General features: G+C 37.4%; 1 protein-coding gene and 1 long non-coding RNA gene across 3 annotated transcripts; both read right to left on the bottom strand.

The window, feature by feature from the left end:
• Positions 1-5,947: 5,947 nt before the first annotated feature.
• Positions 5,948-9,130, bottom strand: LOC148098216 (uncharacterized). The gene is made up of 4 exons (XR_015716558.1): positions 8,589-9,130; positions 8,266-8,402; positions 7,957-8,179; positions 5,948-7,838 (listed from the first exon to the last, which is right to left on the bottom strand). It is a non-coding gene; the product is annotated as an uncharacterized LOC148098216 (long non-coding RNA).
• Positions 9,131-10,554: 1,424 nt separating this feature from the next.
• Positions 10,555-15,466, bottom strand: LOC148098215 (uncharacterized). 2 transcript variants are annotated; one of them, XM_087830077.1, is made up of 2 exons: positions 10,860-15,466; positions 10,555-10,728 (listed from the first exon to the last, which is right to left on the bottom strand). In XM_087830077.1, the coding sequence occupies exons 1-2, from the start codon at positions 15,345-15,347 to the stop codon at positions 10,684-10,686; spliced, it is 4,533 nt and encodes a 1,510-aa protein (XP_087686203.1). In that variant the 5' UTR covers positions 15,348-15,466; the 3' UTR covers positions 10,555-10,683. The 2 variants fall into 2 exon arrangements, with proteins under 2 accessions (XP_087686203.1, XP_087686204.1); XM_087830078.1 differs by having other exon boundaries at positions 10,610-10,694; positions 11,132-15,466.
• Between the last annotated feature and the right edge of the window lie 1,413 nt (positions 15,467-16,879).

Below are 16,879 nucleotides of genomic sequence, written 5' to 3'. Positions count from 1 at the left end.
TAGTATTTCTGCTTAATTATAGTATTTCTGCTTTTTATAGTATTTCTGCTAAATTATAGTATTTCTGCTAAATAATAGTATTTCTGCTTTTTATAGTATTTCTGCTAAATTATAGTATTTCTGCTTTTTAAAGTATTTCTGCTTTTTATAGTATTTCTGCTAAATTATAGTATTTCTGCTTTTTATACTATTTCTGCTTAATATAGTATTTCTGCTAAATTATAGTATTTCTGCTTTTTATAGTATTTGTGCTAAAACATAGTATTTCTACTAAATGTAGTATTTATGCTTAATCATACTATTTCTATATATTACTGCCAGGTCCCCAGGCAGCCAATCCTCTGTGAGGACTGAGACATTCAAATTTACAAATCAGGGCCTGCACGGCTTCCCAGCCAGCCAATCATATCTGAGGTCTTCCGTTTCTTCTCTCGTCATATATCTCTGCGACGGTTGTACAAAGAGCAATGAAAATCGCAGTCAAAGTACACCAAAGTCCGCTGATTCACCCAGTACAAGAATTATGCTTCTAGTCCACCTAGTTTTTTAGTTACACGACGTTTTGTAACTCCAAAAAACAGCGTTTTTCGCCTCTCACCGCGATCTAATTCTGACTGCTCATCACCCTGTTTTCCATGCGCTCGCTCTCTTTCCCAGTGGCGCAGTTGGTATTGACATGGATCTTCAAGCCAAAGATCGTTGGTTCGATTCCACCTTGGTCAACATGTTTTTTTCCCTACAAATTAATACACTATCACAGACCAGTAATTCATATTCACCATTTATTACAATTCTGCAAACTTTTATCATTTTACCAGCTTTTCTAATATGGACCTCACATTCTTGTTTACACTCCATGGCACAAATACTGTTCCCTTTAGGCTCTGTGTATGTGTGTGTGTATCAATATTTCTCCCATTTTAAAGAATTACTCCTCCATAATTGTATTTCTGTTAAATCAAAGTACTTTTACTACATCTTAGTACTTCTGCTCAATCATAGTATTTCTGCTAAATCATAGTATTTTTGCCAAATCATGGTTTTTGTGCCAAATCATAACATTTGTGTTATGTTATAGTATTACTACTAAGTGGAGGAATTTCTGTCATGTTACAGTATATGTGCTGATTACAGTATTTCTGCTAAATCATATTATTTCTACTATATTATATTTTTCTTTCTAAATATAGCATTTCTGCTATATAATTGTATTTCTGCTATGTTCTAATATTTGTGCTAAACCAGAGTATTTGTGCTAAAACACAGTATTTCTGCCAAATGATAGTATTTCTGCCAAATGATAGTATTTGTGCTAAAACATAGTATTAATTTAAAATTACAATATTCATAGTTCATCACAGTGTCTCTGGTAAATCACAGTATTTCTGCTATGTTGTACTATTTTTCTAAATCATAGTGTTTCTGTAATGTTTAAGTATTTTTGACTAAATATATTCTTTCTGTTATCTTATACTATTTCTCCTAAATTCTTGTATATTTGAGAAGTTATCATGTTTCTGCTAAGTTACAATATTTCTGCCAAGTTCTGCTATGCTATTGTATTACTGCCAAGTATTATGTTTCCTCTAAGATATTGCAGTTCTGCTAAGTTATTACTTTTTAGCAAAGTTCCTTTGCTTCTGCAAAGTTTTTACAATTTCTGCAACTTTTCAGCTTTTTCAGCTAGTTTTTGCAGACAGCTTCAGCTTTAAAGCATCCACACTGCATTTTCGCAGGAAATGCAAATTTTTCTAGTTGTGTGGATGCTTTAAGGCATCCACACTATTGAGTTCCTGTTTCTCTTTATTCTTTATTATTATTATTATTATTATTATTATTCTAGTTGCTTCCGTACGTTTTTTGTCCTTTAACTACTTCCACAATTTTTGTGCTATTTTCACCGTTCAAATTTTAAACTATTCAGCTTTTTCTGCTTAATATTGCTATGACTTTTGGTATTTATAACTATTATACTTTTTAAAATATTAAGCTTTTTTCCTTTAATTTGTCCCATTGAAATGAATGGAAAACTTCCACAATTCTGCTAAAACTTGCTTGTATTTGAAACTTAACTACTTCCTCATACTTTCGCCTAGAACAACCATTCAAATTTTAAAATGTTCACAAATTATTGGGCTATTCATGTATGATTCAGCTTTTTCATATCTGTTACCGTTTTCATCTTATCCCTCTTTAAGTTTTCAGTTGCAAAATTGTGATTTTTCACAAAATACATGCGTTGTTATGGTTGTCATGCACTTGGCTTTCAGTGCGGCACTGTAAGTTTCGCAGTCTTCTCTTCATGTCCGAACAACTTCTTCCTACTTGCTCAGTTTTCACTCAACTCCCACAAATTATACATCAAAACGTAGGTATTTTTGCTGGCTTTCAGAAAATGTCACTATCATTGTTGTGGAATTTATAGAATTTTGGCAAATCTCCTCAGACAAACACAAAGTCTGAAAACTCTCCATAGAAAATCAATGGAGAGTTTCTTTAAAATCACTGCTTGATTTCTGTAATGAGAGGCATATTCGAATCGTCATATCTCCTTAACGAAGCGACGTTAAGACATGAGGCTTGTCCCGATATATCTTCAGACACTCCTGACGCTCACAATTCAAGAATTTTTTTCTCACCTATTACCATTTGGCCATGAATTACGTTTGTTTGAGGGTAGGAAATCCGTCCTTCGCTCAGATTTCTTCAGATTTCAAACTCTGGAAATGAACCACTTTTTTCTCTCGTCATATCTTTTTGATGGATTTCTATAGAGACCTGAAAATTTCCATGACTGTTCACTAAAGCCTGCTGTCTCTTACGGTGAAAGAATTTCATCGATACTCCAAATAGATTTAGAGTTACAAAGCGTTGTTTGAGGGCAAGTCAAGGCAGTTTTTGGTTCACCTCTACTCAGTTATGGTGCATTACAAGTCAAATATCTTTAATAATTCATATTTTAATGATAAATTGTCAACACTTGAAGATTCCCCCATCTCTTCTGAACAAAACGGTGTAAGAATGACCGTTCTAGCCCCTACGGTTAGGAAATTATGGCCATTTGTTTGGAGGGTAGTCCTCACTATGAGAAATAGACTGCAAAAATCCTGTCTCTCTGCTGTGTGTGTAAAAACGGCTGCACCTGTTTTGGCGGGAAAAAGTACACAGCCTCTCTGATTGGTGGATTCAAATTCAGCAGCTCCCAGGCTGCTTGACTGACCTACAAACTTGCTTCTTTCTCTTTGTGTGTGTGTGTGTGTTTGTTTAGTGAGAAAGAGAGAACCCTACCCTTATTTGGCAGCATGTATTATAGTATTTCTGCTAAATTATAGTATTTCTGCTTTTTATATTATTTCTGCTTAATATAGTATTTCTGCTAAATCATAGTATTTCTGCTTTTTATAATACTTCTGCTAAATTATAGTATTTCTGCTTTTTATAGGATTTCTGCTAAATTATAGTATTTCTGCTTAATATAGTATTTCTGCTTAATTATAGTATTTCTGCTTTTTATAGTATTTCTGCTAAATTATAGTATTTCTGCTAAATTATAGTATTTCTGCTTTTTATAGTATTTCTGCTTAATATAGTATTTCTGCTAAATTACAGTATTTCTGCTAAATTATAGTATTTCTGCTTTTTATAGTATTTGTGCTTACTATAATTTAGCATAAATACTATATTATTTCTGCTTTTTATAGTATTTCTGCTTTTAATAGTATTTCTGCTTAATATAGTATTTCTGCTAAACCATAGTATTTCTGCTTTTTATAGTATTTCTGCTTAATATAGTATTTCTGCTAAATTATAGTATTTCTGCTTAATATAGTATTTCTGCTTAATTATAGTATTTCTGCTTTTTATAGTATTTCTGCTAAATTATAGTATTTCTGCTAAATAATAGTATTTCTGCTTAATATAGTATTTCTGCTAAATTATAGTATTTCTGCTTTTTATAGTATTTGTGCTAAAACATAGTATTTCTACTAAATGTAGTATTTATGCTTAATCATACTATTTCTATATATTACTGCCAGGTCCCCAGGCAGCCAATCCTCTGTGAGGACTGACTCATTGAAATGTACAAATCAGGGCCTGCACGGCTTCCCAGCCAGCCAATCATATCTGAGGTCTTCCGTTTCTTCTCTCGTCATATCTCAGCGACGGTTGTACAAAGAGCAATGAAAATCGCAGTCAAAGTACACCAAAGGCCGCTGATTCACCCAGTACAAGAATTATGCTTCTAGTCCACCTAGTTTTTGAGTTACACGACGTTTTGTAACTCCAAAAAACGGCGTTTTTCGCCTCTCACCGCGATCTAATTCTAACTGCTCATCACCCTGTTTTCCAGGCGTTCGCTCTCTTTCCCAGTGGCGCAGTTGGTAGTGAAATGGATCTTCAAGCCAAAGATCGTTGGTTCAATCCCACCTTGGTCCACATGTTTTTTTCCCTACAAATTAATACACTATCACAGACCAGTAATTCATATTCATCATTTATTACAATTCTGCAAACTTTTATCATTTTACCAGCTTTTCTAATATGGACCTCACATTCTTGTTAACACTCCATGGCACAAATACTGTTCCCTTTAGGCTCTGTGTATGTGTGTGTGTATCAATATTTCTCCCATTTTAAAGTATTACTCCTCCATAATTGTATTTTTGTTAAATCAAAGTACTTTTACTACATCTTAGTACTTCTGCTCAATCATAGTATTTCTGCTAAATCATAGTATTTTTGCCAAATCATGGTTTTTGTGCCAAATCATAACATTTGTGTTATGTTATAGTATTACTACTAAGTGGAGGAATTTCTGTCATGTTACAGTATATGTGCTGATTACAGTATTTCAACTAAATCATATTATTTCTACTATATTATATTTTTCTTTCTAAATATAGCATTTCTGCTATATAATTGTATTTCTGCTATGTTATAATATTTGTGCTAAACCAGAGTATTTGTGCTGAAACATAGTATTTCTGCCAAATGATAGTATTTCTGTCAAATTATAGTATTTGTGCTAAAACATAGTATTAATTTAAAATTACAATATTCATAGTTCATCACAGTGTCTCTGGTAAATCACAGTATTTCTGCTATGTTGTACTATTTTTCTAAATCATAGTGTTTCTGTAATGTTTAAGTATTTTTGGCTAAATATATTCTTTCTGTTATCTTATACTATTTCTCCTAAATTCTTGTATATTTGAGAAGTTATCATGTTTCTGGTAAGTTACAGTATTTCTGCCAAGTTCTGCTATGCTATTGTATTTCTGCCAAGTATTATGTTTCCTCTAAGATATTGCAGTTCTGCTAAGTTATTACTTTTTAGCAAAGTTCCTTTCTCTCTGCAAAGTTTTTACAATTTCTGCACGTTTTCAGCTTTTTCAGCTAGTTTTTGCAGACAGCTTCAGCTTTAAAGCATCCACACAGCATTTCCTACGAAAATGCTGTGTGGATGCTTCAAAGCTGAAGCTGTCTGCTGAAAATAGTTGAAATAGCTGAAGAAGCTGAAGAAATCAAAGTCAGTGTTTAAAAAGTTGTTGAAATTTTAGTAACTTTGCAGAACAACATCAAGTTAACAAAAATGTAATAACTTAGCAGAAATGCAATAACTTAGAAGAAACATAACAATTCAGCAGAAATATTGTAGTTTACCAGAAGCTACAACTTAGCAGAAATGTAATAATTTAGAATAACATAACGTAGCAGAAATGATTTAATTTAGCAGAAAATTAATAACTTGGCAGAAATATTACAACTTACCAGAACTGCTATAATTTTGCAGAAATGTAATAATTAGGCAAAACTGTCAACAGATAACAGCTGAAAACGCTGAAGTAACCTCAAAGTTACTTGTTTAACTGTGAAAAATTACGAGAAACAATAGAAAAGGAAGAAAACCAATTCAATTCAATTCAATTTTATTTATATAGTGCCAAATCACAACAAAAGTTGCCTTAAGGCGCTTCATAGATACAGAGAAAAACCCAACAATCATATGACCCCCTATGAGCAAGCACTTTGGCGACAGTGGGAAGGAAAAACTCCCTTTTAACAGGAAGAAACCTCCGGCAGAACCAGGCTCAGGGAGGGGCGGCCATCTGCTGCGACCGGTTGGGGTGAGAGAAGGAAGACAGGAATACCAGGCAGCAGATAAACTGATGTGGAACAAAACCAAGGTAAAATTGCGGAGTTTACACAGCTGGTGAAATGTAAAAATTGCAAAAAAAACAAAAAAAACAAAAAAAAACCCCAAACAAACAAACAAACAAAAAACATTTAGGTAATAAATGCACAAGATGATTTGATGATAAATATGGTACCAATCTACAAAATACTGTCGAAATGAAGTCCACATTGTGATATATTTCAGGTGTGGAGAGTCACACAGCTGAACAATCAATATGCATATTTAAAGAATCAAATAAAGAACATTGTTGTGGAATAAATTACAGTGAAAAATAATCACTACCCTGTGTTAGAGAGTGACTTATGATGAGGTATTAACTGGGTTAACTTTAACTCTAACAGCTTTTCACATAGTGCTGTAACCAGGGTTAAATCCATCATAAAGTAACTGTAAACAGTAGAACCATTAGCATGAATGTTATGGTTCTACTCTGATCAAAACTCAGGTCAGCTGTGTGACCTGATATAAAATGATAAAGAGGAACACATATAAATGACCTTTATGAACTTTTCAAAATGACTTTATATGTCTGACCCATTATCTATATATATTAGAGCAGATGTGGAAAACCACTGTTAGACCTACTCTATACTAACACAAACACAGTCAAAAATTCATTGCTAGTGTGACATGTGGTCCTTTTTGCCTTTGACCAATGATATGCTGGTTACTTGGACCAGTTTAGCATTTGCTGTCATAGAGGAATGTTAACCATAAATACAAAAGACAAAACTGAAAAAATATGTTAATTGCAAACATGTTTTTGCTTAGTAAAAGGATTGAAATAACATGGAAACTGTCACCTTAAAGCCTCATTGTAAATATCATCACAAACAGATGTTTTACACACAGTTAACAAAGCTCCACCACATCCAATCACTGCATATAAATCTAAAAGAAAACAACAACAAATAAAATGTAATTAACACAAGGGAAGTCTAATGAGCTTGGAAAGAAAAGCGTCTGGACTTCTTTGAGTTGCTTGAAGACGTTTCACCTCTCATCCGAGAAGCTTCTTCAGTTCTAAGGTCAAATGGTGGAGAGTCCCAGATTTAAAACCAGTGGGAGTTTGCCCCCAAAGAGGGACAAAGGACCCCCTGATGATCCTCTACCTAATCACATGAGCCAAGGTGTGAAAGTGGGTATGGGTCCCAATCAGCCAGGGTTTCGGGTGAGCTTATTGTGAAACCTGGCCCCACCCTATCATGTGATTTCCTGTGGTCAGATGGCCCAGGATGTGAGTGGGCGTTAAGGTGTCTGGGAAGGGATCTCAAAACTGGATTATAGATGGCAGACAGTTGGTGTCGTAAACCACCGCCTCTGTTCAAAGATGGTCGCTCACAGTGGACGTAAATGGTTTCTTTCACTCCTCTTTCAAACCATGTCCTCTCTGTCCAAAATGTGAACATTGGCATCCTCTAAAGAGTGACCTTTGTCCTTTAGATGCAGATGCACTGCTGAGTCTTGTCCCGTGGAGGTGGCTCTTCTATGTTGTGCCATGCGCTTATGAAGTGTATTTGAAATATGTAGTGGTAAGGCAGAGGTCTAACAGTGTGCAAATCTGATCGGGTGTGAAGTTGGTTCCTGTCTTCCAAGGAGCTGTCTTCTTGTAGTCGTTTTCTGACAGTCTCCACTACCTCTGTAGTGGGTATGCAAGTGAAGAGGGAGACTACATCAAAGGACACCATAAGAACCTTCACAGACATAACACAAGGGAAGACTTTTGATTTAATAACTAAGCTTAAAATAAGTGTTACCTTTGAATATTTGTGGGAAAAATCTGATGCTACCCCAAGAATACAAAGCCACACTGGAAATGATGACGGGCTTGCAGCCCTCTGTCTTCCTGGAGCGAGGTGCCTGATCAGTAGAAGTGAGTTGACAGAAGTCGGTGTCTGTAAGAGTGGTCAAACACTGATACTCTGTCCACTTCCGTAGAGTCTAAGAAGCTGGAATGCAGGCACACTGGATGAGCTTGTTCTAAAAAATACAGAAAAAGGAACATTTTATTTGTGTTAAGGCCTAAAAACTACAAATAAGTTATACAATGAACAATATTGAAATACCTTATAGGTGCTGCAGGCCACATAACCAGAATCCAGAGCAATCTCACACTCACATGATGGTGAGGAAAGACATGAGCTCTGCAATGAGGTTTGAATGTCTCAGTTGGGACACTGAAGAACTCAGAAGACAGCAATACCTGCACAGAGAGACAGAGTAGAAAAAGCATAGATTTGTAATCCATAATGTGAATTAAAACTCAAAAAGTGTCAACAAGTATAATCATTTCAGTGTGGAATTATTTATGCAATAAACAGGATTTAAATTAATTAATTGAATTAAAAACACTGACATTTTTTTTTTTATCAAAGATAAAGAATCATACCTCTCTCTGCTCTGAGGATCACTGAGCATCTCTGACAGGAAATACAGTTTCCTCAGTATCAGTCATCATTGATGGTCTCAGAGGGCAGCATGATGATGGTCTCCAGATCAGGCAGGAGGTCAGGTGATGGGTGTGTCATCTTCTCCATTGAAGACACACTGGTATGGCAGTTCATAAAACAGCAGTCTCTGTGTGGCATGTAGTTATCTGTGCAGTCCAGCACTGATGGATCAGGTTTGGCTCAGCAGTTCATGAAGATGGTGTTAAGATATTGTTGTTTCAGCTGAGGATGGTGAAGTTTGAAGGTTTTGCCACAAAGGAGACTGTGCCCTGTCTGAAAAAATACATCTACAAAACAAGTGCTTTTAACACCACCCACCCAGCTCAGCCCCCAAGTGTCTATGTAATGCTGGTATGGGGTGTCGGTTACTAAGTCTAATTAGTGCATCAGAAAGCGTGGGCTACACCTAAAGCCCACACTTTCTGATGTCTTTGTTTATTAGCAGCTTTTTCCAGCTGCTCAGAGAATTCTGACTTGGCCTTTATCCACCCAAACCCAAACCCACCCGGATAAAGGCCAAGTCAAACTCACACACCATACCAGCATTACATAGACACTTGGGGGCTGAGCTGGGTGGGTGGTGTTAAACTGTAGTCGGGAACATTCAGAAAACTATCCATTTACTTCTAAATCAGTTTTTATACATATTCTGTAAGCTGTACAAATGTTTTTCTCTACATAATGTATCATTATAGACATCTCTGGTAGCCTAAAGATAATATAAAACTTTTGACATTTTTTACCTGTAAAACATGATAAGCAAAACCTCATTCATCACAAAAACTTTTGATTCTACAAAATCTACTATAATCAAGAAAATATAATTGTCTGTATTTATTCATGTGACCCATAATAAATACCTGCATTTATCTGGGATTTATTTATTTACTATTTCATATTTTAAAGCCCTTGGAGGGGAAGATCTTGTTTGTTGAGCTACATACGTCACAGTAAAAAGATTTAATCATTTAAAACATGAGAATAAAAAAAATGATGTTGGTTTAATAAATGTTGCAGCACATTTCAGATCAGAGGTGCATGATAGCAGATGTTCCCTGCTTTGCATGAAGTTCAGCCAATGATTTGGTGAAATGATTAATAACATTGCAATAAGAAAGGGTCTTCTGACAGACAGAGTAGGGAAGACACTTTTTTCAATGAAAAATCTTTTTCATGCTCTACAATCAGTAAACTCTGTAACAAACATGATCTGTAATTGTTTCAAAACTCACCACACGACTTCATGATTGGCTCAAGGACAGGACACAAAACACAGGGTTGTGGTAACTGTAATATGATCTCAGGACACCTGAATTGAGACATTGCTGTGGCTGAGAAATAAAAATGAGGTCAAGCAGGGTGTTCTTGTCTGTAGTGGCAGAAGTGATCAGCTGTGAATACCCTCTCGACTGAAACTGCTCCAGAATCTGTTTTCTTCCACTCTGTAACTGGTTCTCATTAAAATCTCCACACACAATTATTGGGTGACAGTCCATTATTTCAAGTGAATCTAAAAGACTTACCAGGTTTTGCATGAATGGTGTCAAACTGTAGTCAGGGGGTTTGTACACAACAGCAATGAGCGCAGGGAATGGAGCCTGAACCTTCAACACTAAAAACTCAAGATCAGTGACATTATGCAGATACTGTTTTACCTGAACCTGAAAATGATTCCTCAAATACACAACAACTCCACCACCACTTCTGCTGGCCATGTGAGGAAAGTTTGTGTAGGACACATGTCTGTTGCGTTTGAACATGGTGTAGCCGTCCAAATGAAGACTATCTGCAACAAAGGAGCCTTGGAGGTGAGACTCTGTGAGACACAAAACATCTGCTAAACCCATTTCATGATGACTCTTCATGTCACTGATGTGAGATGGCAAACCCTCTGTATTGTGATGGATCAGTGTAAGAGTGTCAGGTCTGCTGGCTGTTTCTCTGACCTGAAGAAGAGGCATCATTTCCTCAACACTGGCTTGTCTCATGGTTTGGAGAGCTGCAGTTACCTCAGGATTGGCATAAATCTTGTTCTCATCCAAGTCCTGTAAATAGAGTCCACTGAGAGACGTCACCCTGCTGAGAGCAACATAAGCCATACCTGGTTCAAAAATGTTCTTCATTGAAACTACAGCTGTCTGTGTTGTAAGACCCTGAGTTTTGTGAATTGTGCAGGCGAATGCTAGCTTTACAGGAAACTGTCTGCGTACCGCTCCTTTAAACTTCAGACTCTCCTCTGCTCTCTCAATGTAAACCAGATCATCAGATGCTGCATTAGAACTGCGGTTGCTTCTTACAGACTGCCGGTTGTCCATTCTGAGCCCCAGTTTAATTATTTGTCCATCATTTTCAGATCTCACCACCTTTATCAGTATACCAAAAGCACCATTGACTAAACCGTTCAGTGTGTCCAAGTTTCTGGTCAGCATGACTCGAGCTCCTTCAGCAACGTTCAGAGTGTCAGGTAAATTATTTCGCCCACCTGTAAATGGTTTGTCTCTTCGTGCCATTCTGCCTGTACATTTATCCTTCTGGAAATCGTCTGCAGTGATGATTATGATGTTTGAATGAAGCTTCTTCAGGGTATCTGTGTTATGGGATTCCACATTCTTGTTGGTGGCATAGATGTGTAAGACCCCAGTTGGACATTCTTCTGGTGCAGTCACAGCCTGTGACAACAAATCTCTGTCGCACTGAGAAAGCTCATCTGTCTTTTCTTTGACTCTAATCCTGTTCAACATCTCTGCAAAGGCCACATCATCTTTCTGACGCATGATCTCGGTTAGAGTGATCATCTGAAAATGTTCCTGCCATAGGTCAATCTGTTCTGGATCGTAAACACAGAGAGGTTTAGACTGTCGCACTGGTGGCAGCTGGTAAAAATCTCCAACAGCTAAAACTGACATTCCACCAAAAGGTCTTTGAGTGCCTTTGATTTGTTTCAGTCTTGCATCCACATAGGCAAAAAGGGGTTTTGAAACCATTGAAATCTCATCAATAACAATAATTTCAGCATTTATAAGCTCAGATCTGACTTCATCCAGTTGATTACCAAGTCCTTGAATGGGTGGTTTCAGACTCCTGGGTAGTTTCAGTAGAGAATGTAATGTAGAGCCATTGATAGAAAAAGCTGCTGTCCCGGTAAATGAAGTCAGTAAAACAGTTGGATTTGATATGTCAGCTTCTTCTGCATTAGAAGGCAGTCTGCTCAGGATCTTTGATGCTTCAGAGTGAATACACTTAATCAGATGTGACTTTCCAGTTCCTGCACCACCGTTGATATAGAAGAAAAATGGATCTGGGTTCAAACCACAAACGCGCTGAATACACCAGTCTCTTATAGCATAGAACACGCAGGCCTGCTTCTGGTTCAGATTCTGATACATTACACGTACCACAGCTGGATCGACTGCAGGTTGTTCTCTGATGGCTCTGATCTCTGTTACAGCATCAGACTGACGACTGTAGTCGGGGATATTCTCCTGTTCGTTCTCATCATCAGAATGTCTCTCGGGAAGATTCTCATCACATTGCAGCCTCACAACTTCCGATTCAGGAGCAAGATTACACCATTCATCGATCACAACGTCCCTATTTTGTTCAAATTCTTCCAGTGCACTCTCAATATCCTCAGAGTTCTTCTCATACTTGTCTTTATTTCTCTTTACAATCCTTTTCACAGACTCACTGTGGTCTGAACATGGAAGTCGTACACAACCTGAGTTGTAGAAGGACTGATAGGTTTGGAAACATTGTGGTTTCAGTTCCTGCTCTGATCTGTGTGGAAGGTAAAGTCTCAACAGTCGTCCATAATATTGCTCAGGATCTTTTTCTTGTGAGCAGTGGTAATACCTGATTATAGCTGGTTTATCATTCTTTCGCCTTTGTACGAATCCAAGCTGGTTCAGAAGAGGAAGCACATCTTTTCCTTCATTTGGACCACTCACCAACCTGCACAAGGCAGCAAAATCAGCCAGTGACATTTCCTCATATTCTGGTGTCTCAGGTCTGCATTTGTATTTATCACTCAAACTTGTCATCCAAATATTACAGCTGTCGTGTGTTGTGCTTTCCAGGTAGCTCATGGGGCGACTCATTTTTACCGGGTTATCATCTGTTGGTACAAATACAACACTGCGGGAACATTTTTTCATTTTTAGGCCACAGACTCGAGTCACACACTCCTGTGCACTGATTTCTCTCTTTTTTGAGTAAGCCTGCATCACAGCTCTCATTTCATCACATTCATTGACCGTGTTCTTATCAGAGTTATCAAGAACTGTCTTCAGGTATTCAGAGAGGCCAGATTCTTTCTTCGTTATATATTTACAGAGGTATTCTATACATGAATAGGCATTCAAAATTAATGAGACATCTAAATTAGAGTTCCAGGCTTCAAGCAGGTCTGGGTTGTAATTGTTGATCCAACAGTCCTTTGGGTCACGTTTCAGAATCAGAGCTGTTTTCTTGTTTATGTCTTGGAGGCATTGTTCATACTCATTCATTGTCAAGTTGCATCGTGACAGAATCTGCTCTATGGTGAGCGAAGCAGCTTCAGGTTCCTTCAGCAGGTTCATCAAAGGTCTGAGTTTGGCTTTTGCAGCTTCAGTGTTTGAATCCTCATCCTGTCTCACAATCATTGTTCTTGTGGCTGGTGGTTTTGGAAACCCAAATCTACAACCAGAGTTCACACTCTTAAAGCATGTTTTTGTGTGGTTTTTGCTGTGCTTTTGTAGTTCACTGACTTTTTTGTGCAGTTCAGGTTGTTTTTCTGGATCAGGGAGTTGAGCTGAGATGTATCTGTCCACAAAGTCACAGACCGTTTGGTCATCATCCACATCTACTTCTACCTTTTCTCTAATCCACAGCAACATGTGTATATGCGGACTACCTCTGTGCTGGAACTCAACTCTGTAAAAGTAATCAATGATTTCACCAAGGGGCTGTGCAGGAGAAAAAAGCAAATCTCTGAACAAAGCCTCAACACGTTTATCAAACATTCGCATGGTGGTTACTGGATTTGATCTTAGAATTTCACACTTTTCTGACCAGTCCAGGGCTTCAAAATCAACCTCTTCACCTTGCTGTCTCTTTATTGCTTGAATCACTTCAGGCCATCTCATCTCAGCAGCAGAGAAAGTGACAAAGAACTGAGGTGTTCCTATTTGACGAACCATACTGAATAAATCTTTGGTAGTTTTCTGCCAGTAAGCTGGAGTTCCTCTGAGTGGCTGCATAAATCTGATTGCATCTTTATTTCTTACCAGCTTCTCTACTTCTGTCTTACTTTGTAACATTCCTGATGTGATTTTGCGTCCATCTTTGGTCATAGTTTTACCTTTCCTTAGCTGTATTGTCATGCTGGAATTAGCCAAGTGTATTTCAGTAACAAACTGTGAGAAAAATAGGTAATTTGTGTCTTTAGCAAATCTTGCATCAATGTTGAAAAGCCTTGACTTGAAGTAAGCACTCGGTGTGAGTTTAAGAAGTCTCTTTTCATCCAGTGTATTCTGACCAGTAGGAAACTGCACAGGAAATGCCATGGCTTCCAAATGAGGAGTTCTGAAGAAGCTAACAGGATTGTTTCTTTCTGCAGGAGCCACACAATATGTGTTATCACTGAAACAGAGAATCTCTTCTGAAATGTCTACAGGCTGCAGACAACTTTCTAGAGCAAAACCTCCATTGTTCAAATCACTTTCTGGTTCCTCTGGATTGATTTCCTCTGGTTGTTGATCACAGGATTGCATATTAATATCTTGTTCACTTTCAGACTCACTTTCGCACAAAAGGGCATCTTTTTCATAGTTGTCAATTTCCATTAGATCTGCTTCATCATAATCATCGCTTCCCATGCTGGCTTCATCACTGCTGTCATCATCAGGTAACGTTGGATCACAAAGCAATGCATCATCTCTGATAACAACATCTGTGTACTGTGGGTGAATCTGTTTCAGTTTACGAAGGGCTTCAATGAGTTTAGACCAGGTGACAGTCTGGAACAGCTGATGGCCTTTGTAGCACAGTCGTCTTTTCAGCTTGATCCTCATTACCTGTGATTGGCTTCTGAGTCTGGGTAAACAGTCAACTGTTTGTTGGACTTCAGATGGTACACACACCACATTACCACGTATGAGTCTTTGTCTGCCCTTTGGAAGTGGAATAATCTTAGCAAAAGGTATGCATTTGGCAATCAGATGTCTCTCCAGAATGTTGAGATCACACAGTTCAGCTGGAATATCCTGCAGTTCTAAACCATTGACAGCAGCAAGCCTTGGCATGCGTCCACTTTTGAGGGAACTGTGACATGTGTGACAGATATACTCCCTTTTTCTCTCAATAGGAAAGCTGCATTGATCATGACATGCTTCATCATACACATGAACAAATTTACCAGTTAGACACTGGTGAGCTACAGTTTGGTGTTTTGAGTAATTTGCTCTTTTGCAGATTTTCACCTGATTAGGAAAAGAAGCTTTTAGACAAACAGTACAAACATACGATGGTGCTGACTTAATGTTTGATCTGAAACGAGATATGGCCTCATTCATTAAAGAGTTATGTGGATGACATGGTAAACTTTCAGCTGGTCGATGCATCTGACGATATTTTCTTTTTATGTTCATTGCACAGCTGATATTATGCATCTGTCTAAAAGAAAAACTGTTCCAATATTTTACTCTCATTCGTTCTCTCATATTGTCCTTGTGTTGTTGCTGAAATCGTCTCTCTTCTCCATAACGTTTAGTGATATAAGATCTTTTTTTCTGTTTAAATTCTTCACTTTCTTTATAAAGATTATATACATATGACTTCATGTAAGCTTTATGTTTCTTTCTGAATTCTGCACAAGTTCTGTAGGTTGTTCTTATACGTTCCTTCTGTTTTTCTCTGAATATGGGAGAATCTTTATATGTTGTTCTTATACGTTCCTTCTGTTTTTCTCTGAATATGGGAGAATCTTTATATGTTCTTCTTATACGTTCCTTCTGTTTTTCTCTGAATATGGGAGAATCTTTATATGTTGTTCTTATACGTTCCTTCTGTTTTTCTCTGAATATGGGAGAATCTTTATATGCACTTCTTATACGTTCCTTCTGTTTTTCTCTGAATATGGGAGAATCTTCATATGCTCTTCTTATACGTTCCTTCTGTTTTTCTCTGAATATGGGAGAATCTTCATATGTTCTTCTTATACGTTCCTTCTGTTTTTCTCTGAATATGGGAGAATCTTTATATGCACTTCTTATACGTTCCTTCTGTTTTTCTCTGACTATAGGGTTGTCTTTATATGTCCTTATGACACATTCTCTTTTTCTCTCTCTAATTTTATCTCTTTGTCTATAGAGCTGTCTGAAATATTCTGTCTGTTTCTCTCTATATGTAGCATTTAGTTTATACAGGTCACTTTTGTACACTCTTTTCTTCTGTCTGTGATCAGGATCATTAGACTTTATACTGGAATTTTTTTTCTTTGCTTTAAAGCTTTCATCCAAAGTGTACATTTGCCTTTCTTTCTTTTTCTGATTTTCCTTCCTTTGTGGTAGTTTTTCTTGGGACAATAGTCTTCTCCTCATTTTTTTCCTTTGGTGTTTATTATATTTCAGCAGTTTATGTGAGAGTTCTTCTGCTGTCTTAGTTGAACAGGAGGCAGTGTTTGAATCATTCTGAGAAACAGAATCTGATGCTACCTGAGTTTCTGTCACAGAAGATGCAGAGGTTTCTTTATGTGAATAATCAGAAGCACAATGGCCTTTTTCGGGAGCAGCTGTCTCATTCGAATGATCCACTCTGGATGACGTCACTTCAGTGGTTAAACTCGTAGTTTTACGTGTCTGCTCAGGAGATGTTTGGGAGTTTACCTCAAAAACAGGTTGATCTAAAGTTGGTACTGGAACACTTGTAGCTGGTTGTCTGTATTCGGTGTTTTGATTAGCATCTTTTTGGTCAACGGCGTTTTCACTGTGAAACTCAACAGGCTGTAGCTCATAAGTGCAGGTTGGGGCGATGCTAAACATTCGGTATAAGCATTTGATCCTGTCAATCATGTCGTTAAGACGTGTGAACTTTAACAGAACTGCAGTTCCACCACTTACACTTAGTGACAATGGCATTCCTGTAGACTTACGTGGGTGAGGGTCAAAGTATGCGTATTCACCTGAAGTCAGCCTGCAAACTGCGATGACTGTTCCTCCCATGACTAGCAAAGCATAGCGAATGTCTGAAGCCA

Source organism: Neolamprologus brichardi, chromosome 16 (genome assembly GCF_056152115.1).
Source record: "Neolamprologus brichardi isolate AB-2024 chromosome 16, ASM5615211v1, whole genome shotgun sequence".
Lineage (NCBI taxonomy): Eukaryota > Metazoa > Chordata > Actinopteri > Cichliformes > Cichlidae > Neolamprologus > Neolamprologus brichardi.
This window is presented reverse-complemented; position numbering and strand designations above follow the sequence as displayed.

Bases quoted from the DNA above. Each gene is read 5' to 3' on its own strand.
- LOC148098215 (XM_087830077.1), bottom strand. From the start codon at position 15,347: ATGAGAGAACGAATGAGAGTAAAATATTGGAACAGTTTTTCTTTTAGA. The intron at 10,729-10,859 runs GTACGCAGACAG...TGTTGCTCTCAG, and splicing joins GTCTGAAGTTTAAAGGAGCG to CAGGGTGACGTCTCTCAGTG.